A 24,575-nucleotide genomic window follows, 5' to 3' on the forward strand; every position below is an offset into this window, starting at 1 on the left:
AATGTCTGGTACATGCCGAACATCCTTTAGTAGTAGCTTGCAGCCAACATTTGTTTCTATCAACATGCCTCTTTTACTAGAAATTTTACATTTGACTTCATTTCCCATCTTAACAAAGCCATAATCATTACGTTTGTAAGATGAGAAGAAGTCTCTCTATGCTGTTACATGAAATGATGTTGCAGAGTTAATCACCCATGTTGTGTCTTGGTAAGTGAGGTTAACACGTCTTTCCTCACACACCACATAAGTTTCACCTTCATCAGAAGTCACAGCTACGCAACTTTTATCCTCCTCTTTCTTGTATTCGTTGGTTTGTTTTGCCTTTCATTTCCAACAGTCCTTCTTTATATGTCCAGACTTATTACAATAATAACAGGTAAAGTTACCCTTTGATTTTGATCTACCTCTAGACTTGCTTTTGGACCTGCCTGTGTCCTTCTTGTCTCCTTGGGAATATCTACTTCTACCCCTCTCATTAACCATTGTCTGTCCTTGAGAGTGAGTGGGCAAGCCTTGCTCAGCTCTTCTCTTGCCTTCTCTTGTAATGTTATCCTTCACCGTGCTCAAGGTTACCTTTCCGTTTGGTGTTGAATTACTAAGAGCTACCACCAGTGTCTCCTAGCTATCTACTAATGAACTTAGCAAAATCAATGCTTAAATTTCATCTGCAATAGTTAGTTTCATGCTTGCCAAATTATCAAGAATTTCATTAAATTTATCTAAATGATAATTTTAAATTCACGAGCCTTCTTATCATGAAGGCTTTGTTCTGGGCATTCTTTGGCTCATACATCTCTCCCAAATGTTGCCAAAGTTTGTAGGCATCTGTTTCTTTGGCTATATCACGAATTGCCCTCGTCTCAACCCAGTATCTTATAACACTGATAGCTTTTCTGTCGAGCTTCTTCCAATCAAACTCAGTTTTTCCACTTGGCATGATCCATTTGCATTCAATGGGATCGAACAGATCTTTACAGTACAACAAATCTTCCATCATTGTCTTCCAGATGGAATAATTTGTTTCTGTGAGTCTGATCATGGAATCGCTCCCAAGACTTGTACTTTCCTCCATTTAATATGCTCTGGTACTGTACGTGGACAACTATAGTGAACAATGTTGCTACAGTATATGTAAAGACTCGAAGAATTATAGTAATTAAATAATAAAATAAAGGAGAGAAAAGGGATTTTTTAAAAAGGGATTTCAGCAGGGTCTCGTCGACGAGTGAAGAAGTGCTCGTCGACGGGAAATCATGCCTCGTCGATGAGAACTTGTCGAGAGAGATGTTTCAGGGACTGAAATTTGTCGATGAGGAGTAAGTGCTCATCGACGAACCTCCTTCTTGCGCTTGTTGACGAGATGACGTGGCTTGTCAACAAGTTTGCACTTTATAAATATGCTAAACCCGAGTTTGTAGCGAGGAATTTTTGCATGTAAGGTTTCTCTCTCTAGGATATTCGCCCTCCTCACCTTCTCTCTAGCTTTTTGGTTTGGTTCTTCTCCGGATGGACGATCTGAAGTCGCCACACTACTCTTGGGAAGTTTCTCTTCATTTTTCCAGGAGTAAATTATTGGTTAGGCCAATTTGGGCGTTATCCCAAACTTTGGGTAAGTTAGCTAATCTCAGTTTTATTGGGTATCTGGTGTTCCTAGACTAAGGAGAATATGTTAAGTAAGATAATACTAAAGTTGATTGGGGAAAAATGTTAATTTCAAGGTGGGAACACTATAGGTGTAGGATTGGGTGTCAAGTAAGAGAATAAACTAAGTCAGAATTTTTCATGAAATTATTTTTATTTTACGGTATTTAATTTCAAGAAAATATGTATATGATTGAATTATGTTTGGGAAATACTGTTATGAACGGGGATATGATTTAAACGTATTTTATCAGAAATTATAATTTTAGAACAGATTTTATATTTAGAATGTTACCCATTTTTGTGTGGCATGAGTTGAAATTTCCATGTAATTATGCATACTAGAATAATATGTTTTTCCAAATCAAGCATGATATGATTGTTTTCAGGACAATTATAAAACAATACAGGAACCATGATTTTATGAATATAATATTTAACAATACAGAGAAATCATGTTCAGTATATTATGATATGCCGGTGCAGATGCCGTGATTAAATGTTATGTTATGTCAGGGCAGATACCATGATTCATGTTGGCGCAAATGCCATAATCATGTATGATAAAATAGAATTTATGAAATATTATCATGTCAGATATTATTATGAAATACGAAATAGTTATGTTCAGTATATGAAATATATTAAATGTTATCAGAACCCGGATGGTATGGTTTAGTTCAGTTTTCAGGAGCACAGTACCGTAACTATATGTTCAGAATTATGATAGTGCTACCACACAACCAGTAGTATGGGAGATGGCAGTCGATATGGCTTCAGTGTAGAGTGGAGTTGCTCCCCTAGCAGTCCGAGACCAAGAGGGGCAAACTCATCATACTTACAGACTTATGTTTGATCTAGTATGGTCGGCCAGCCATTGTTAGGTCCCACCTTCGGACTGCACAACCTAATCATGTGGGGGTAAGACATGACATCAGCTAACTATCCATCCTGGGTGTTATTTCAGTATTGTACATTTATATAAGATGATTTTTATGTATAGAAATCTAGTATGTCTTATTATGATATGAAAAATCATGTTTTACTCTATTTTGCTATGGACAGGTTTTACCAAATATGCTTATTATACTGTTTATATGTATAACACGAAAATACTCACGATGTTACACACTGATATTAGTTTATTTCCCTTACTGAGAGGTGTCTCACTCTAGCATTTCAAACATTTTAGGAAATCCAGGTGGAGGAGCAAATAAAGCTCCGCAACGGTAGAGTCCGACAGAGCTACCCTGTCAGAAGGATAAGTTGTTAAGCTAGGGTTAAATTTATTTCTGGAAAGTGACCCTAGGTTGGCTTTTGGTCTTTTGATGAATGATTGTATATATAACATATTTAGTAGTACTCTGGTATTGTGGTTGGTTGGATGACATGTTTGTAAATTGCATTTCATGTTGCTTAGGTATCAGAGTTAAATGACAGGTTTATCCCTGGTACCCATGGGTCCAGGTTGATCATGATTACTTCAATTTAGTAGGTGTTAAAGTTACTATGAGTATTTATCTTGTTAAAAAAAATATGGTAAAATAGGCAGGTCGTTACAATATAATTTCAAAGGTTAGGAAAAAATACAGCCATGAAGGCAGTATCAATACACATTAATAAAACCTGTCATTAAGGCGGTATTGATACACAGAAATAAAACCTGCCGTCAAGGCGGTATTAATAAATAAATAAATAAAACCTGTCAATAAGGCGGTAAACTAGTAGCTCTGATACCAATTGTTGGGATAAGAACCCCGCCCAAGATCAAATACCACACACACAAATAACACACAATATTTTCGTGGTTCAGCTAATTTTGCCTACATCCATGGGAGAGGAGTAATTTCACTATATATATATGGGTATACAGTAAAGGAGGAGGAGTAAGATTACAACACGCTCAACACACTCGCATTAGTACACACTCACAGTGCACTAATAATTATATCTTCACTCTCTCTCTATCTGTGTTTTTTTGTGTACATCACAACAGAGGGGAAGTACCCCTTTTGTAGGAGGAGATTTCCTCCAAAAATTAGCATCTTTTTCTTCTTTGTCAAAAAGTGGGTGGAGTTGCTGCACCAAACGGTAACCACTTTTGACAAATTGTAGCCATCTTCTCTTTCATCTTCATCATCAGGTTTGGATACCCTTTCTCCACAAAGAAGTCATCTTTCATGTGAGGTCACCGAATTGCAGCCAGTCAATCCCAATTGGCTGTAGCAAGTATTCTTACTTCCTTTATTAATAAATGAGGTGGGTCCCAACAGAATTGACTAAGACTGGTCCCATTGCAATGGTGTGGATAGAACTATGTATAAATAATTGCTAAACCTCAACAACCAAAATAAATAATTGGTCGTAGAAACACCCACAACATGGGTGCACCAATATACATGAACATGGACGTCCGGCCTCAAAACGCACTAGTACAATCCAACCATGTAACCCTCCATTATGAAAGTGAGATTCATTATTATTATTATTATTATTATTATTATTATTATTTTGCAAAGGGGGCAATAATATGAATTTGGACTTGAAGTTCATGGACTAGGAAGTAATTTCAAACTCGTGTATTTGGGGTTTTAAAATACACCATGTGTTTGGTCGAAATTTAAATACATCCTTTAAAAGTTAAATTTAAACCCGTGTTTGTATCTCTAGACTCTCCAAATTTTCAAAAAATAAACCCACACACTTCTTGTTCACAAATATATAACTAGTTGTTCAAAAGCGATATTAGATCAAATTAAATTTGAAAGTTAGGAAATTTTCAACACCAAATGATTTTTCTATATTTATCATGCGAGTTGATTGGTAATTTGAAAAAGATATAAGGGTTAAAATTATAAATCAACTAAAGTAGTATTTCGAAACATGAATCTCAGTTAAAATTATAAATCAACTAAAGCAGTACTTGAAAACATAAATTTCAGACTAATTTCAATACAACTTTATACTACATCTCATTTAAATAATTCTCCAAATCAAAAACATCTCCAATAAGTTTTCTATAATAAAAAATCACTCCCCTGACTTCAACTCAATGCAAAAACCATTTTTTATATATTGTAACTCACTCCACAAACTTACACCTGATTCAAAAAAATCCACTGAATACATAAATTACTAAAAAATCCACTGAGTTCAAGTACATAGGATGCTGATTTAAGAGGGGATTGTGCACCATCAGTTTTGATGGGCAAAGTACATGAAGCGAATGTGAAGGATCCAAGACCAGTGTCACGTGGAATCTACTGCATGCACAAGGTCTTATTTTACATGCAGTTTTTCTTTTCTCTCTCTCTCTCTAGGGAAAATATAAATAGAGAAACGTCCATTCCCTGCTACTATCTGCGCCATTTGTGTATGAATTGCAGATATTTTGACCTTAACAAGGCAAGATACTGCAACAAGCTTGGAACAAACAGCTTCCACCAATGCATTAACAAGCTGAACTGTCGTCGGGATAGCTTGAAGCTACTCTTTTGTACATCATTGCTGTGGAGTTGCCTATGATGTCATCTCCAAATCCACATGCTTCGAAGAATAACCTAAAGAATAAGCATTTATGATTAGCAACTAAGTTTTCCATGTTCAGAAATGTAGATCAAAAGTTTTTCATGGACTCATGATCATCATCACAAGCCAAACCACTTGATAAGTCAATTACAAAAAATTAACCATTCTGTCAGCCAGTAACATTAAATTAATAGTTAGGAATTTCCACTAATCAAATATTTGTCCATTTGATGCTAATGATTGAACTAGATATCTGAGGCTGTGACTAGTAGGATAGAAAACCAAGCCTTAAGGCCCATTAGGTAAAGTCGGCTATATGAATTCTTCTTCCGCCAATTTATGTGATCATGGGCTATTTCTTTTGACAGACTCAGGATATTAAATCCTTACTCACTATTTCCTCCCAAGTTATTTTAGGTCTACGCCTACCCCTTCTACTACCCTTCACAGTAACTAAGTCACTCTTTCTCACAAGTGCACTATGTGGCCTATGTTGCAAGTGTTCATATCATCTGAGTTGTCACTCTCTTATCTTATCTTCTATAGGAGCGACACCTAACTTACCGCGAATATGTTCATTCCTTAATTTATCTTTCAATGTTATACCATTCATCCATCTAAGCATTCTCATCTCGGCAATTTTTACTTTTTAGATATTATATTTTTTCATCGCCCAACATTCCGATCCATATAGCATAGCTGGTCTTATAATTATCCTATAAAACTTCCCTTTTAATTTTAAGAATATTTTACGATAACAGAGCATAATTGAAGCACTTCTCCATTTTACCCAACCTGCTTTAACTCTATGCATTACATCATTTTCAATTTTTCCTTCAACTTGCATAATAGATTCAAGGTATTGAAATCTACAAGTGCTATTTATTTCTTCATCATTAAGTTTAACTTTGTCTCCAATATTCCTCCTATCATTACTAAAATTACATTTCATATATTTAGTCTTATTTCTACTTATCCTAAAACCTCTAGATTCCAAGGCTGCTCTCCATAATTCTAACTCAGCCTCTACTTCGTCCCTAATTTCATCAATTAATACAATATCATCTGCAAACAACATACACCATGGGACTCCTTTTCAATAGTCTTAGTCAATTGGTCCATCACTAAGCAAAAAGATAAAGATTCAAAACAGATCCTTAATGTACACCTATGGTGATTGGAAATTCTCTAATTTTTCCATGATAGTCCTTACACTAGTCTAATTCCATCGTACATATCCTTAATGACATTAGTATACCCACTACATACACTTTTTTTTTTTCTAAAACTCACCATAAAACTTCCCTAGGTATCCTATCATATGCTTTCTCAAGGTCAATAAATATCATATGCAAGTCCCACTTCTTTTTCCTAAACTTTTCCATTAATTTTCTTAAAAAGATATATAGCTTCTGTGGTAGATCTCTCAGGCATAAAACCAAATTGATTTTTTGAGACTTTCGTTTCTAACCTTAATCTTTGTTAAACTACCATTTCCCATAGTTTCATCGTATGACTCATAAGTTTTACTCCACGATAGCTATTACAATTTTGAATATTTCCTTTATTTTTGTATATAGGTATTCAAGTGTTTTTCCTCTATTCATCTGGCAGTTTCTTAGTTTTAATAATTGCATTAAATAAATTAGTTAACCATATAATTCTGTTATCACCTAAGCATTTCCAAACTTCAGTTGGGATGTTATTTGGTCCCATAGCTTTCCCATTTTTCATTTTTTTTAGTACAAACTTAACTTTGTTAACTCTAATTTTGCTTAGTTTTTTTCTCATTTGACAATTCTAAGTTTAAGTCTTGTATTTGGTTTTCATTAAACAACTTACTAAAGTAACTTCGTCATCTTTCTTTAAAATCTTTGTCCTTAACCAAGACAATATCATCCTCACTTTTTATACATTTTACATTTCCTAAATCCTTACTCTTCCTTTCTCTAGTTTTAACAAGTTTAAATATATCTTTTTCCTCTTCTTTTGTATCTAATCTATCATACAAACTATTAAATGATCTGTATTTAGCTTCACTAATGGACTTTTTTTGCATCTTTTCTCGCCTCCTTATACTTTTCAAAGTTATCCCTGTTTCTACATTTTTGCCACATTTTATACTAAATTCTTTGTCTTTACGGTTTTTTGTACATCTTTATCTTACCGCCAACTTTCTTTACTATTTCGAGAATCTTCCTCTTGATTCACCTGAAATCTTTTTTACTATCTTTTTAATAGAACTAGCTAATCTATTCCAATGAGTATTTGTATCTATCTCATCCTCTATAATCCAATCTCCATCTTTGATCATTTTGTCTTTAAATTTTATTATATTTTCTCCTTTTAGGATCTACCATCTAGTTCTCTTACACTAGTTTACTTTATCCTTTTTCTTCTATTTTTTAATACATATATCTAACACTAAGACTCTATGTTGTGTGGTTAGACTTTCACCTAAAATAACTTTACAATCCTTGCATGATAAACGATCTACCCTCCTAATTTGAAAAAAAGAAAAAAAAATCTATTTGACTTCTATTTTGTCCACTTTTAAAGGTTATTAAGTATTTTTCTCTCTTCTTAAAGCAAGTATTCATTATACTAAAATCATATGACATAACGAAATCTAAGACCATCTCCCCAAACTCATTTTTTTTCTCTATATCCATATCCTCTATGTATCCTCTCATAATTTTTATTATCCCTTCCATCGTGTCCATTCAGATCTCCTCCTATTAATATTTTCTCAGTCTGTGGTATGCCTTGTATAATACTATCCATATCTTCCCAAAATTGTCTCTTAAGATTTTCTACTAAACCGACTTGAGGAGCATAAGCACTAATGATATTTATTATCTCGTCTTAATACCATCTTGATTTTTATAATTCTATCCCCTACTCTATTTACATCAACAATGCTATCTTTTAAGTTTTTCTTTCCCCCACATCCTTCCCACTTAAATTTTCCACCATACCAAATGAGACAAAACTTGCAGCCTACTTTCTCTTGTTCTCTCTTTCTCTCCTATCAATTACAAGGTAAATCCAATACAGTAGAGGAATTTAGGAACAAAAATATTGTAACATTGCACTTCAATAAAATCCTTGAGCAATGGAATGACGAGTTTTATACTAGGTATAAGTTGATCTCACCCCCTCTTTTTCAATTTCATGTACGTACATATATTTTGTATATACGTTTTTGGGGACTTTCACTTTGAATGGAATTTGCTATAGTTGTATATCATTAGTTCACTATGATAACTGTCGGACCCTTTGATTACCTAGACATTGTCAATGCATGTGGTGTTGTCAACTCATGTGCCAAAACAATAGAACAAGATGGTCTGTTTTGAGTTATCTTGACATTCTGTGAATTGACAATCCACGTTGCTAACGAAGGAGCACATAGATGCTAAGTTGTCTGCTCAACATGGTTCGGGCTGTGTTCTTTAACAAGGTTGCTGCAGTGACTGGTTGGTTGACATGGTCGGATGGTTAACTTGGGTATATGTCAAGTACCTCATTGACATATGGTACTTGCTTGTGCATAGGATAAGTCATGGTTAAGAGGAAACCATGCAAGGCAGTAACAGGGTAACCTGCAGGCTGTGTACAATACCAACGACAAATGCTGCAGTGTTGACATGTTAACCAGACAAGGCGGTTATTTGACAGTTTCCCTTGAAGGGGATGACATGAAGGCTTGTCTAAAGGGATAGCTCGTGGGTTGTCATATGATAATATTTCTAGCAACATAATTGTAAACATAGTTAGCTATCCCTTGTTGGCAAATGCTGACTGTGTCTAGCACAACCTAGGTGGATGCAGGGGCAACATTCTGCAGCCATGGAAGGAGAAATTAGAAGGAAGGGGAAGGGATGAGAGAGGAGGTACGAGGGGGGAACTCACATTCAATTCAATTCAAATTCATCGACAACTAACTTTCTAAAACATGGCTTTCACACGCTATTTATAAGAAAGCCCCTACACATGAAAATACACATATATCCCTAAAACAACATGAATTACAAACCCCTACATTACACAAATTTTACAAACCAACCCCAAATACACATAATCCTGTACTACTAAACACATAATAGACTACTAACTAAACCCAATGATTCTCAATCTAATTCTTCTTAAAGTATTCTCCAACAAGGATCTTCCCAAGGCCTTACTTCTTTTCCTACATCACTAGGTAATTGGGGTTGTCAACTGCTGACCCTAGACAATTGGGGGTGTCAACAGTACAAATATGACATGGATGCATAAAACCATAGCAGGAATTCATGCATGGTGTTTATGCACATGTTATGAGTGTGTAATCCTTGTCTTTGAATAAGGTTGGGATGTTTAGCTCATGTAATATTGTTGCTTTGTGTATGTCATTCTCTTGTTACACACCAGCAAGACTGAACCAATGAATTTGATTGTGTGTCATTGGCTTAACCAAGTGAGACTTGGTGTCATCAAAGTGCGAAGGAGTGTTGGGAGAACTTAGACCCTATGACAACCAAAATGAAGATCAATAGTGAATAACCTTTGCAATAATTTGTGGGGGAATGAATTGGTAAATATGAGGAATTGGAAATTGGAGGTCATACTTAGTTGAAAATGATAGTAGGCTATATTGGATCTTTTAACATAGCATTGAGAGGGAGAATGAAAGAAAATTTGACATGATGGCCAAGACTTGTTCATTGGTTAAGATAATAAAGGAGCTTAATTGAAATGCATGAAGAAGAAATATGAGATATTGTTCTAGGAATGTGGCCTATAAAGAAATTTGCTCACTTCATGGATGCCCCTAGCTGAAGAGAATACTTACATGTTAATACAGTATTTCATAATTTAAATAAAGTATTTAGGAAGGAAAAATCAGATAGAATTTGAGCAAAGCATTCAATTGAGATCCAAACACTAGTCCCAAACTGTTACAGCAAATTTACCTCTCTTCTTTTGAGCAAAGAGCTGCTATGTCATAAACTCCTTTACTTGTGAGCATTCTGTAAGGAAGGGAAAATGGAAGACTATGAGATATCAAAGCATATATTTAGACAATAACAGTCTCAATGGGATGATTACCAGTACATGGATCACCAAAACTACAACAAAAATGAAAAACAGAAAATTACAAATTATTTTGGTATTCACCATAAGGCAAGGGTGGATCAAAACACCAATTATTCAAATCCTGTAAAAAGCATAAAGGTTGAAATACAATCAATTTATTTAATATTTTTACCATATAATCTAGACTACAAAGAGCAAATGGTTTGTGTGCTGATCACTCTTGATTATTAACATTACAGACACAAACTGCAAAGTCAGAACTTCAACAGACGATGTCCACTGCAATGGAAAGAGCGCTTAAGATTACTTCACAATTTGGCGCACTAGAGACCCTTTATAAACATCAAACAAGTTCAATAAAAAATATGTTTCAAAATGAGCAGAGGCAGATGGCACACCTTATAATTCTTCTAACAATTTTTCTGCCAATTCCCACTTTCCGTAATGAAGGGTCAACCTGGGAGACACTGATACAAAATTATACAAATATATGCATGTCAAATATCTATTTTAAATAAGGTAGTTGAATATCCAAGAGGAATAATTTAAGCTCAGTACAACAAAATAAAGGAATACAAAATAATTATTAACGCAAAAACATGATCCATTTGACATCCAAGAGATACCCACATATTCAGTTCCATTTGGTTCATGGGATGTCTATCCCTAGGATAAAGCATTATAATAGAAGGATTTGAGAGCTTACACCAATATATAAATATATCTATGTTATCACCATAAAGAAAATAAAAATACGAATTTTTTTTAAATCCATAACATGGAATAGAAGAAATGGCTATTCTCAAAGTTCACCATGGGAATGTCTATTCTCATTTTATCCCTTGTTGAATGGAATAACACAAACTTTGTGTAAGTGACATTTTTAAAATAACTACATCCCAATAAAATTTTTATTACTTTCTCATTGTATTCCATCCTATTCATAGGAATAGATATTCTGTGAACCAAATGTAACCTCATTGATAGTTTGCCCAATTATGCTTGACAAGCAGGTGTTAATAACTGAAGTCAATGACAATGAAACTCACCAATGCACAAAAAAAGTTGCAAAAGCATTTAACTTTTTGTTGGGACAAACAAATAAATTTATTCCAGAAGGAACAAAAAAGATACAAAAGGTCCTCCTAAATCAGCCAAATTCCGGGGAAAAAAAGCAAAAGGAAGCATTAATGAACAAGGCTCACCAATCCTTCAGCATATTCGCCAAAAGCACTACTTTGAAAACACCTTTAGCGCACCATTACTTGAGAATCACACTCCAACCAAATATCACACAACTACAAAAGTAGCATACTTGCAAAAAAAAATTACCCTCTTTAGCACCAACAAAACCCTAAAAATTCTGAAGAAAGCAAACATCTAAGGTATAAAGACAAACCCACCAATGTAGTCAACATGGAGAATATTCAACTTTATTTTCATTTTACTATATATGGTATTTTTTTTTAGGATCATCTTGCTACAAATTTCAGTTTATTTATTTAAGAAATTTTCCCCTCTCCCTCTCAAATTTCCCTATGGCTTCAAATGTAGCAGGTGATGTCAAGGTTCCTAGCTATGTCGTTCCTTTCTCATGCAAGACAACTTCCCCTCTCTCTCTCTCTCTCTCTCTCTCTCTCTCTCTCATATCTCCCTATGGCTTTGAATGTAGCAGGTGAAGTCAAAGTTCACGATCACCTTCGATTTGAGTTTGGACAAGGGGAGAGATATTCAGGTTCTGTTCATGCTTGAGAAAAATCCTGCTCAGAATAGATGGATTGAACTTACGAAAGAGGCAGTTCTCTGGTTTGCCAATGGTCTTCCAGATTTTGTTTAGTTGGTTAGGCGCTCTCAAAAGGTCTGAATGGGGAAGTTTTTGGAGTTAGGATTGGATTGGAATGGTAAGATGTTCTGTGTGTTTATCCCTAGTGGAGCAAAACAGGGTGGTTGGTAGTTGGTAGTTGGTACAAACTTTGCGAGCAAGTTCTTAAAATTAGCCAAAGAGTTTTGGTTTCAATTGCAAGGCACAGGTGCGGGTAGGCCTTCAAAACCCAGATCATGGAGCAAGTGGTGATGAAAGGAAGGCAGGAGAAGGAGAAGGCTATGAAAGCAAGTTTCAACAAGGAAAGCAGGATGCTGTGAACGGATGGATGACATGTGCATTCGATGTGGGGCTAGCTCAAGTCAAAGATTGCAGGGGAGCCGAAACTAGAAGATTTCCAGCCTAAGGCGCATGTTTGTATTGCTCAGGCAGTCGGGCATGCTTGATGCTGCAACGGCAGCTAGAGTTTTGGATGATGCTGCAGCTCCAGCTGAGGCAGCTAGGGTTACGGTAGGGGAAAAGGAAGATAAAAATCTGGGTTGGCCTGATTGATTATTGTATTGGACCTGGGCAAGTTAATGGAAGAAGGATCAGCCTCATTTTTATATAAAATGGGGCTTATTAAGCGAACAGACCCATAATTTGCAGGGTCCTATTTCAGATAGCCAGTTTAAGGAAAAGGAAAATTGGGCCATTCATAAGGGGCAGACTAAAGATTTTCAGGGCCCAATTTTGGATAGCCAGCCTAAGAGAAAGGAGGATTTGGGCCAATCATAATGGGCAGACCCAAGATTCCCAATTTTCAAGCCCCAATACACGGGTGGAGAATATAGGGAAGAAGGATTGTCACCTATCTGTAAACGAAGGCCAAAATCTCTCTCAAGTTCCCCAAGATTCAAGTGGAATAGATCATATCGTGGAGCAATTACAGGAAACCAGCAGCTTGATTTTGGAAAAGTTTCTTGATGGCAATAAGGAAATAACTAAAAGTGTTGAAGTGGTTGAAGATTCTGATTTTGCAAAGAGGCAAGAGGATGCTGCAGCAAAGGTTTATAAAGGTGATGGTGTTTTGGGTAGGCTATCTGACGCCTCAGACATTAAGGCAAAGGGATCTAAGGAACCCAAAGTTTACACTTGACAGAAGTTTGTGCAGACGGGTGCGGAAATGAAAAAATTGTTTGAAGATAAGAGAAAGGGCATTGGTGAGGCTGTGCCAAAGATTTTAAAGAGGAATTTAGAAGGAGAGTTAGGTATTGTGGAAGACATAAATGCAAAGAAAAAGACAGGAAATTCTTGTGATAGGATTAGCAAAGGAAAAGAAGTAATGAAATGGGGGGATTTATCAGATAATGAAAGCGATGTTCTGAGTACGTTTGATTGAGGCGGGTGTTTACCATTGGATGAAACTAGGGAACTATGTGGATTTTTTATTCCAGTGACGTTTTTTAGGGGATTTATCATATATGCATCCATTCCCTTTGGAAGGATTGGAAGAGGTCTCTATATTTATAAACGATGATTTGGCTAATGAGATGCAGCTCAAGGACAATGTTTTACCATAACCAGTGGAGGAGATTTCAAGGAAGGATTTAGAAGTTCAAGATCTCATGGATAAATTGGATTTAAAATTTTGTGATCCTGAGGAAAATGAAGTGCATTTTGATGGGTGTAAAAATAGAACTAAAAAAGGTCAAAGGGTGTTGTTAGCTAACTTGAAGTGTTTGGTCAATTATGAAGGAAAAGGATTGAAGAGGGGGTCCTTGTTTAATCATTAATTTTCATTTATATTTTTTTTTATTTTTTCCATTTTATTTTATTTTATTTTTATGTGGTAGACTTCTTGTCCTCTTTCATTGCAATTTCTCTTTCTCTATCTAATATACCTTCTTTTATTATTAAAAAAAAAAAAATTTAATCCTTTAGTTTTACAAGGTTCCTAAAAATAATTTACTTATCGCCTATATACTGTAAGTTTAAATAAGACCCCTATTTATTAGTTTGATTCAAAGTTCAATTAAGAATTAAACTTGTTTGGACATTCCTACATCAAATGGTAACATACTTTGATCCGACACAGTCGTCAATGTTTTTACAAGGTTTACGATTTTAACTCAAATTGCCATTGCTGTTCATGTTTGAAAAAATTATCTGTAAATTTTCAATTGACTTGTTGGGTTGCGCTTTCAACTTAAATCATCATTCACCACCGTCACCTCCACCATTTGCATCAAGCAACCCACCCCAATTAGCGAATCTATCCTTACTCATCACTATCCAAAGTTTTGTTCACCACCAAAACATAATGTAAAAGAACTCTTGTAGAAATTCAATCCCCTCCAACCTTCTGCCTTGATTAGTAATAGTACAAACAAAAAAAAATTGCATAACAACAATTCCCTCAAGGCCCCAAGTGAGCCAACCCCAACCCACATTGGATTCAAACCCGTTGTTGAGATTCGATTGGACTGAAGCCTTGAACAAATCAAAGTATTTGTCATCAATTAGTAGTAGCTCGTTGCCGTCAACTTTTAATCATGGGTCTGGTTGACAAAACACATCATATCAAGCATCAACCATCAATTCCTTCTCCTTCTTGTTGTCGATTTTTCAACATTGGTGGTTCTCATAGGTCATCAGGGAAGCTGAAACAAATCCCCTTGATGCACAACGACATCTAGAAATTATAGCCTAGAGAGAAATTGGGAAAAATAGAAGAGAGAAGGGGAGAGGAAGAATAATATGAGGGTAGAAAGAAGATGAAGAGGATGAAGAAGAGGATACGATTGGGGGAAAGAACACATCGAATTCTCAATTCAAATATAACAATAAGCACCTCTTACATGGCTTTCATACACTATTTATAAGAATCCTAAAATACAAGAAATTACACATATATCCCTAAGGATACAAGAAATTGCAAACCCCTAAAATGTACACAAATATTACGAAAAAACCCCCAAAAAACACATAATCCTGCTACAAGCAAACTACATGCACATAATAAACTACCAAATAACAAAGCATGTTTATGTTTAGGACCCAACAATCCCTTGCCCATATTTTTTTGAAATTGGTCCCTCACACAACTCCTCTAGTACTCTTATCAAGCCTAAAGGTTGATGTAGCACTAGGAGGATTATGTTGCATATCCTCCTTGATTTGAGTGGCCACCTATATTGCATCACCAACTGTGATGAGATAACATGCAGCAAGCTTGGAGACAATAGTTGGCTTCAACCCTTTCTTGTATAAAGCATAGTTAGTTTCAATCATTTCCTGTACAAAGCATTGATCACATCCTTTTCCATTCTATATTAGCACAAATTGCCAAATGATACTACTTACTAGTGTATTCTGACATTTTCTTTTCTTCTTACTTCAAATCAAATAGTTGCAGATGAACACACTACTTGTAATTGGAAGGTACAAATTGCTCTTGCATGGCTTGCTTTATCTCATCCCATGTTGTAAACTCATTAAATCTCCTTCTCCTAAAGATCTCATGTTATTTAATCCACAATCATCACATCCTCATTCCATTATATGTTGGCATGAATAACCAAATGATACTACCTACTAGTGTACTCTGTTTCTTTCTTTTCTTTTGCTACAAATAAAAGAGTTGCAGATGAACACACTACTTGTTGTAATTCAGAAGGTACAAATTGCTCTTGCAAGGCTTGCTTTATCTCATCCCCAGTTGTAAACTCACCAAATCTCCTTCTTCTAAAGGTCTCCTGTTGTTTGATCCACCAAATTAGACCAGTGCCCTTCAATGTTGATTCAGCCAAATACAACTTTCTAGCATCATTCACATCATAGCATCAGAAATAGTACTCCAAAGAATACATCCAACCAATTCATCACGAGAACCATCACCATTAAAATCTGAGGCTTCTAATTTAATTCCCTTACTCAAATTATATTTCATCTTTCACAACTTGAATGTAGGGACAATAGTATACCAATTTCCTGTTTGGTAGGAAAATCAATGGACCTCACCCAAGGTTGCAACTTCAGTTTTTAGCCTATTCAAAGCATTCATAATAGTCTCCAAGTTTTGTACCCTGCTAGACAATAACTCCACCTTATAAACAACTCAACATTAGTCACCATGCTGCCATTACACGCGCGGGCGCGCGCGCACGCACACACACATACACACAGATATATATATATATATATATATATATATATTAATTATATGCTGCAATTATTTATCATGAGAGACCCTTAACACAATCGCCAACAATCAGTTTATTTATGCAAAACACTAACATTTCCCCCAATTTCACAAGACTATCTTCAATTCACCTCTAATATTGAGTATCATGTAGACATAAATGATTTCACTAAGAAAGTTTGCAAAATGCAGTAACGAAATCCAATGCTTGATGACGGCGATGACAATTTCTAGCTTTTCGTATCAAATTAGCACTTCCTTACAAAATACATGACAAAAATCAAAAAAATCACGCTGCAGATCAAAATATCAGGGGAGGGGGGGATGGGGAACCCAAAATGTCATTGCTGGAACAAATTTCCCGTGAATCTGGAAGTTATAGGAATTTGTGGAAGTTTTCCACACATGTCATCAATGCATGTAGCACAAGTGCCACCGATGGTGACTTTTCAGCAATGAATGAAGGTAGATCAGAAGGCACTAATTGCAATGGTGGTGCTGGTGTGTAGAAATAATCCAACTTAGGGATTCAACCTCTCCAACATGTGGAGACACATGGCTTGGGGGATGACATAATTGTCAAATTGAGATTAGAATTGTGAATTAAAATTCCAATTTCAGGAATCAAGAATCAAGAATCAAATCATAAGATTTGGTACTGATCTATAAAATCAATTACATTTGACATGCATACATTGATATATGAACACCAAGAAAAATAGTAAAATAAATTTATATTTTGACAATAAAAAAAAAAGCATACTTTCATGTGCATGCTTTCCTTAAACAATATGAGGGAATGAAACAAGAAAAATTAATAAAAAAAATGAACTTTATGTTGTTTAAGGGAAGGAATCATGCAAAAATAATAAATAAAAAAAATTGAACTTCTAGTGCTTATCAATTTTATTTTTTTTAAATCTTATTTTATGAATATTCTTTCTCTAATTTACAACCAAAAAAAAAAAACAATTAACTTAAAAATTGATAATAAATGAGCAAACTATTTTTTTTTTTTTTTTAAACCAACTTTTGAATCTTAATAACCCAACAAAAAACATGAGACCACCTTAGCCAATGAGTGCTTTGCCCCTTCTCAATGCAGAGCACTATACTCCTCCAAGAGCGAAGAATAATTTTTGAAAGCAACAAAACTAAATTCTATTTTGACTATATAGACAAGGAATGGAAGTTAAATCGTGTAAAAATAAAACTAATAAGAAAAAGAAATGTAGTTTTTGGGCTTTTCAACTAGTTAGACCTGTCAAAATATAATAGGTCTAGAATCATGTGAATTGATGGATTCAAATTGATTCATTAGATTTATGAGGTGAATCAATAAATTCAGCAATGATTTGGTTCTTTTTTGATTCCCTAGTAAGGTTCGAATTTATTTGGTGTGGAATTGTTACTAACTGTATAAACCAAATTATGAATTGTCAGATTCTAAAAGCTACGTCAGACAGAGGAAAAACTTGGGGCAGGGCTATTCGGAAGCTTTTGTTTTGAATGGTAGTTGTGGCGTTGTGAAATGACAGTTGGAAATGGTGTTCAAAATTTAATGGCAGCTGTTGTTCTTTCAGTTTTTTTTTTTTTTTTCTTGGCAATGAACAGTGCCAGGACATTGTTCTGTGTTTTTCATGTGTGAAGAACAGTACAAGGAAATTTCTTTGGGTTTAAGGGCAACTATAAAAATAGATGTAGAGATAGAATTGAGGAAGAGAAACCAAGAGAAGAGAAAGAAATAAGGAAAAGAAGGATCAAGGTTTCTAGAGGATTGATTGTTGTAGAAGGAAAATAAAGAGTTGGAGTTGGTCAAGAAGGCGCCAAACGAATGAGAGGGGAAAATGAGGGATTAAAATGGAAGAATGACGATTGAATTTGGGCTTTGATTTCAAATGATGCAAAACAACATCAAGAAATTGCAGCCTAGAGAGACATTAGAAGAAATAGAGGAGAGAGAGGGGGAAGAGCAAGAAGAAGGAAGAAGGAAGAAGGAAAAAGAGGAGGAAGAAGCGGGTATAATTGGGGGGAAGAACACATGTCCAATTATCACTAGAAATATAGCAATAACCACCTCTTACATCCCTTTCACAAACTATATAAAAGAAAGCCTAAAATACTGGAAATTACACATATACCCCTAAAGATACGTAAAATCGCAAAACTCTAAAATGCACAAATATTACAAACAAACCCCCAAAACACATAATCCTTGCTACAAGCAAATTAAAAAAACACACACAAGAAATTACTCATTAACTAAGCACAATTGTGTTTATGACCCAACAATCTCTTGATGCTATTCTTTAAAATTGGCCACCAAATTGGGTTAAAAGTGAACCATCCAAATACTCACTACCCATCCTGCATCACCACTCCTCTGCCATCCTCTACAGAAGATGAACCACAGCCCTTCCTCTACCTTGTCATTGTCTCAATGCAACTTAAATAATTACTTTAACACCTAGTTTTCACCATAACGAAAGAGGCATCTAAAAGATCTAGAACAAAAAGGTTACAACCAATTAAAAAAAAACCAAATGAACTAGTCAATCAAACTAAACTGACCCAATTCAAATCAAACTAAACCTAGACCCAACCTGGCTAGATAGGGAAATAAACAAAATAATGATGATAAAGGACGAGTTTGGTCCCATTGCTTGCAAACTCAACATTAGTGGAACATGCATAAATATTAATATATGAATTGACCTATCAAATAGCTTCTCTCAATATTCGAGTCAATTTCCTCTTCCACTTGCATAATAGATCCAAGATATCTAAATCTATTAGTGCTATTAATCTTTTGATTATCAAGTTTAATCTTCCACCCACTGCTACTCTTGACATTATTGAAATTACATTTCATATATTCTGTCTTATTCCTACTGATCCTAAACCCTTTAGACTTAATGTGACTCTCCAAAGTTCTTACCTAGATTCCACTCCCCTTCTACTATCATCAATCAATATGATATCATTTGCAAACAACATACACCAAGGGATCTCATTTTGGATATTCCTACTAAGTTTATCAATCACTATAAGTAAACATGTTGTGATTGGAAAATCTCGAGATTCCCCTCCTATAGTCCTAATGCTAATCATTATTCTATCATGCATATCCTTAATGACCCCGGTGATATCTACTACATACACCCTTCTTTTCTAAGGCCTACCAAAGAACTTTTCTAGGTATTTTATCATATGCTTTCTCTAGGTCAATAAAAACCATACGCAAGTCCACTTCTTTTTCCTAAACTTTTACATTAAACTTATTAAAATATAAATAGCTTCTGTTGTTGATCTCCTAGACATAAAACCAAATTGTTTTCTAAAATCCTCATTTCTAGTTTTACTTTATCTTCGATTACCCTTTCCCATAGTTTCACTGTATGACTCATAATCTTAATTCCACGATAGTTCATACAGTTTTAAATATTGCCTTTTTTTTTTTTCGTATAAGAGTATTAAAGTACTTTTCCTCTCTTCTCCCTTAAACATTTCCAAATTTCAATTGGTATTTTATCTAGTCCTATAAATTTCCCATTTTTCATCTTCATTAATGTCATCTTAACTTCAAGGACTTTAATTTTGTGAATAAATATCCTATTTTTAGTCTCTCCTCATTTGTCACCTCCAAGTTCAATCTTTCATTTTGGTTTTCATTAAACAACTATCAAATTTTTTTTTTTTTTTTTTTTTTTTTCCACCTCTCTTTTATGTCTTCTTCTCTAATTAAGACATTATCATTCTTGTTTTTATACATTTTACATCACCTAAATCTTTGCATTTTCTTTCTCTAGCTCCAACAATTTTATAAATGTCTTTTTACCTTCTTCTGTATCTAGTCTTGTGTATAAAGTATCATAAGCTCTATGTTTAGCTTCACTAATTGTATTTTTTGCATTTTTTTTCTTGCCTCTTTATATTTTTCAAAGTTTTCTATATTTCTAAAATTTTGTCATATTTTATACCAATTTCTTTTTGTCTTAACTGCTTTTAGTTCTTCCTTTGGACTCGCCTAAAATCTCTTTTGCTATCCTTAAGATAGAATTAGCCATTTTATTCCAAAAAATATTTGCATCTACCTTACCCCCTACTGTCCAATCATAGTATTTGATCATTTTATCTTTGAATTTTACTATATTATCTCCCTTCAAGTTCCACCATCTAGTCTTCTTGTGTTGATTTATGTTACTCTTTCTCTTCCATTTTTTAATATGTATATCTAATACTAGGACTCTATATTGTGTAACCAAACTTTCAATTGAGATAACTTCACAATTCTTACAAGATAGACAATCCCCATTCCTAGTTAAGATAAGATTTATTTCGCTTTTATTATGCCCACTCTTGAAAGTTGTGTTCTTTTCTTTTTATAAAGCAAGTATTCAATACAATCAAATTGTAAGACATGGCGAAATCTAAGATTGTATCACCGGCCTCATTTTTATCTCCATATCCATGGCCTCCATGTATCCTCTCATAGCCTATATTATCCTTGCCAATGTGTCCATTCAAATCAACTCCTATGAATGTCTAACTGTCTCCTACTCATTTCATCTCCTAGAGACAAATTAAGTTAATTTTCCTTCTAAACATTATTTCCACTATTTCCATACTTTTACCTCTGTAAGACTCCCTATATTTCCAAGTTGCTAATCTAATATTAGTTTCTTGTGCTAACTTATTAGCCCTCTCCCTTCTATACTGACCCAGACTATTCCCTTGACCTAGGTCAATTTGGTAAGAATTCATGATAATAAGATCTAACAAAGTTTTACGTTGGCTATCAGCTACTTAACACAACCCCTACTCCAATATCCAGGCTTGGTACGGGCTGTGTGTACAAAGATCATTTGTGTTACACAGGTGAAATACACGTTTGAGTTTTTATTTTTCTTTTTTTCCCAACTTATTTCACATGGACAATTTTCCAAGATATCTACTCTCTTATTCATAAATGAATCGAATCGTAAAGAAGACCAAGATACAATAAAGGCCAAGCTAAAGAGTTGCAACTAGCTAGAGACCCAAAACCCTCTAGCTCCCTAATAATCAAGTTCCCAAACCACTCTTGGACAATTTATCTTCAACCAAAATTTTTTTAAAAATTTTTTTAAAATATTGACTTTGTGGAGTGGGAATTTCTCAACACTATTCACCGGGAAGAAAGTATTGTCCAAACACTAACAATGAGACACAACCACCTCCTACATCCCATTCAAAAGACCCCTAATCACCCTAAGATCCTAAGCATGAAGAACCATCCTACTCCAGCCATCAACTAGCAAAGCAAGCAGAAAAAGAGGAAAACAGATCCCCTTTTCTTTGGCCCTTGATAAACCCCAAACCAATTCCTAGGTTGATTAAAAATGACAGATATACTAGTAAAGCTAAGGCACCCTCTTATCCAATTTCACCACATTGTCCTAAACCCCTTCTTTAGCATCACCTTATCAAGGAAACCCAAATTTACCATATCATAGGCTTTGTCAAAGGCCAATTAAAAATCATGTCCTTTTTACACCTCCTCGAATCCTCAACCACCTCATTATCTACCATAATTGTATCTAAGAACATCTTTAAGAAAAGCATATTGGGCCATCATCACCATATCACTCAACACCTCCTTGAGTCTTCTCCATAGAACCTCAGCTAAAACCTTGCAAACACTGGTCATTAGACTAATTGGCCTAAAATCCTTCAACCTCCTAGAATTTTCCTTTATAGGGACAAGAGCAATCAAAGTTGAGTTAATACTCTTTCCCACCAGCCCACTACAATCAAACACACCAAAAAAATCCCATGATATCATCTTGCCACAATTCCCAACTATCTAGGACAAATACCATCGTAAAACCATTTGGACCTAGTGCTTTATCCCTATCCATGTCAAACACAACTCTCCTAACTTCCTCCAAATAAAGATGCCTCTCTAACCAATCAACAGTCCCCTCCCCATTGAGCCTGAAATTAAGCCCCTCAACCATCAAGCTATTCTTACACTCCTCAATATACAACCATCAAGCTTTTCTTACACTCATCAGTATACAACATCTCATAAAAATCTGTAACCTCATCCCAATCGATTTGTGATCCCTCAAAACTATCACCGAGTCCACACCTCTAACTCTTTGATGGGACTTTTTCTCTTCCTCCCATTAGCCACCCAATGAAACAACCTAGAATTACAATCCCCATTTTTATCCAACTAACCATCAATTTCTAACGCTAACTCAATTCCCTCATCAAAAGTACCTTCAAACTCATTATAAAGATGAACCCTTCTAACTCTTTCTCCCTTAACAAGTCACACTCCTCCAACCTATCCAACCCAATAATTTGTGAAAAAATATTACTTTTCTCGTCTTCGATATTCCTAAACACATGTTTATTCCAATCCTTCAACTTATTTTTAACAAACTTCAATTTTCTCATCCCTTTAAAACCTTCTCGCCCCTAAACACAGCACTCCCAGATCACAAAAATCCTGCAAGATGAGGATTGAGCGTCCTATCTGGACTTGACTCCAGGGCAGCAAAGATAGACTACTTGGTGTGACCCACTAGTCGCTTGCATGTAACAAGAATTAGTTATTTGGGGAGTTTACCACTTCAAATATTTGTTTGATAGAAAAGAGGAGTTATTATTAAGAAAGAAAGAATGTAAATAGAAGGAGAATGACCTTCCTAAGAATATTTGTTCAAATATTATGTTTAAATAATTTTTTAATACTGTAGAGAATATCTAAATAGGGCATAATTTTCCTCTCAATCGCGCAGAACTTTCCTCTAAGTCTTGAGAAACTAACTCGGGCAGAATTTTCCTCTATCTCTCTCTGGGATAACAAAACTAAGAAGATCTTGCAGCGTCCAAATTATCATATAAGAGTCACATCAAATCCGTTGCTGCGTTCAAACCAATCTATAAGAGACACATCAAATCCACCGTTGAACTTGAAAGGGGATCCTTGCTGAAAATGGTGCCCATCGCAATGAAGCAAGTGCATTTCATGCCCCCAATTCACCCTGTCAGGAAGAATCCATCGCTTGACGGCGTGAGAAAGAAAGAGCAGTAGCTGCCCTTAAATTTCAACGGCTTCATTTGTCCAAATTAAGAAGCGGAAAATGAATAAGAATCCAGACAACAAAGCGAAAAACGTATTCACTCACCATGACGTCGTAGATGGAAGCAGTCAACCCATTATCGGAAACGGCTCGCCCAAAGCCCACCAGCTGGCCGTTGAATGGTGTGACTGGCATCAGTGTGTCCCTCAGCGCATCCAAAAAATCAGAAGAAGGAGGAGGTTTAAGTCCTTGGGGTTTGCAGAAAACAGAGACGACAACAGTGCTGTGGGAGAGAGCGATGCGAAGCTTCTGAAGGTCGAGGGGTTCAACGCGGCCGTCGGCGTCCAGATTTGGGAATCGATGGCACGAGAGGTTGCAACAGCTGAAAAGATCTCTGAGCTCTGTAGGGCTCACGTGAGATGGGTTTGTGGATATATGTACATGCGGAGGTCGTCGTCGTCGCAACACTCTCCTCCCCTCCTCCTTTGAGACTGCCGCCACTGGTAATTTCAAACACCTTGAATTCGATGGACAGCAACACTGGTGTATGGGCGCAAACACCATCCCTCCCTGCCTCCCTCTGCGTGACTGGCGAGGACGCTTCACAGCCGTCGACCAAAGTCAGAATTATTATCCCCCTTATCTTCAACCCAGGCACTGGGGAAGGTGTTTCTGCCAGCAGTCGTGCTAATGCAACACGGGCCGTTATGACTCGGATCCACGTGGCAGCACTGATTGAATTTTGCCCAGCGTATCCCTTCTACAAAGGAAAATCATTTATATTCAGCACAACGCTTATGAGTGTTTTCTCAATTTTTTTTTCTTTTAAAAATATATTAAATAATATATTTTTTAAAAAAATATTTCTTGAAATGACTAATCTCACTACTTCAAGTAATAAAATTTGTCATGTGTCACTTCAAGAATTATTTTTCTAAAAAAAATATTATTTAATATATTTCTTTTAAAAAAATTTTAAATTGAGAAAAAACTCCTTACCAAAGAGTAAAGAGAGCTGAAGTGAAGTTACGATACTGTTGCAGCTGCCATAATCAAAGGAAAAGTAAAAGCTAAAGTGTTTTTGGAAAGTGTAAAGTGTTTTCATGTACGTCAGCCAGACTAGACCCAGAGCAAGCCCAGAGTAGATCCTTTCACTCCCTCTGTCATCTCGTCAGCCAACCCCAAGGAAAAATAATTTATTATTATTTCTTTGTTAAATATTTATAGATTTTCTCTTTTT

At 35.4% G+C, this 24,575-nt stretch overlaps 1 protein-coding gene across 2 annotated transcripts; it reads right to left on the bottom strand.

The window, feature by feature from the left end:
• Nucleotides 1-4,687: 4,687 nt before the first annotated feature.
• On the bottom strand, nt 4,688-24,088 carry LOC131165968 (GCN5-related N-acetyltransferase 3, chloroplastic). Of its 2 annotated transcripts, none has more exons than XM_058124159.1 (4): nt 23,441-24,088; nt 10,653-10,711; nt 10,131-10,187; nt 4,688-5,204 (listed from the first exon to the last, which is right to left on the bottom strand). In XM_058124159.1, exons 1-4 carry the CDS (start codon nt 23,897-23,899, stop codon nt 5,096-5,098), a joined length of 684 nt encoding a protein of 227 aa, XP_057980142.1. In that variant the 5' UTR covers nt 23,900-24,088; the 3' UTR covers nt 4,688-5,095. The 2 variants fall into 2 exon arrangements, 1 of the variants encoding a protein (XP_057980142.1); XR_009139696.1 differs by lacking the exon at nt 4,688-5,204 and adding an exon at nt 10,427-10,533 and having other exon boundaries at nt 10,147-10,187; nt 23,441-24,070.
• Between the last annotated feature and the right edge of the window lie 487 nt (nt 24,089-24,575).

Source organism: Malania oleifera, chromosome 10, assembly GCF_029873635.1.
Source record: "Malania oleifera isolate guangnan ecotype guangnan chromosome 10, ASM2987363v1, whole genome shotgun sequence".
NCBI classification, from domain to species: Eukaryota; Viridiplantae; Streptophyta; class Magnoliopsida; order Santalales; family Ximeniaceae; genus Malania; species Malania oleifera.

Excerpts from the sequence above, each read along its gene's own strand:
- LOC131165968 (XM_058124159.1), bottom strand. The coding sequence starts at position 23,899 with ATGGTGTTTGCGCCCATACACCAGTGTTGCTGTCCATCGAATTCAAGG. Across the intron at positions 10,712-23,440 it reads CTTCCATCTACGACGTCATG|GTTGACCCTTCATTACGGAA; the intron begins GTGAGTGAATAC and ends AGTGTCTCCCAG. Across the intron at positions 10,188-10,652 it reads ATTGTTAGAAGAATTATAAG|AATGCTCACAAGTAAAGGAG; the intron begins GTGTGCCATCTG and ends CCTTCCTTACAG.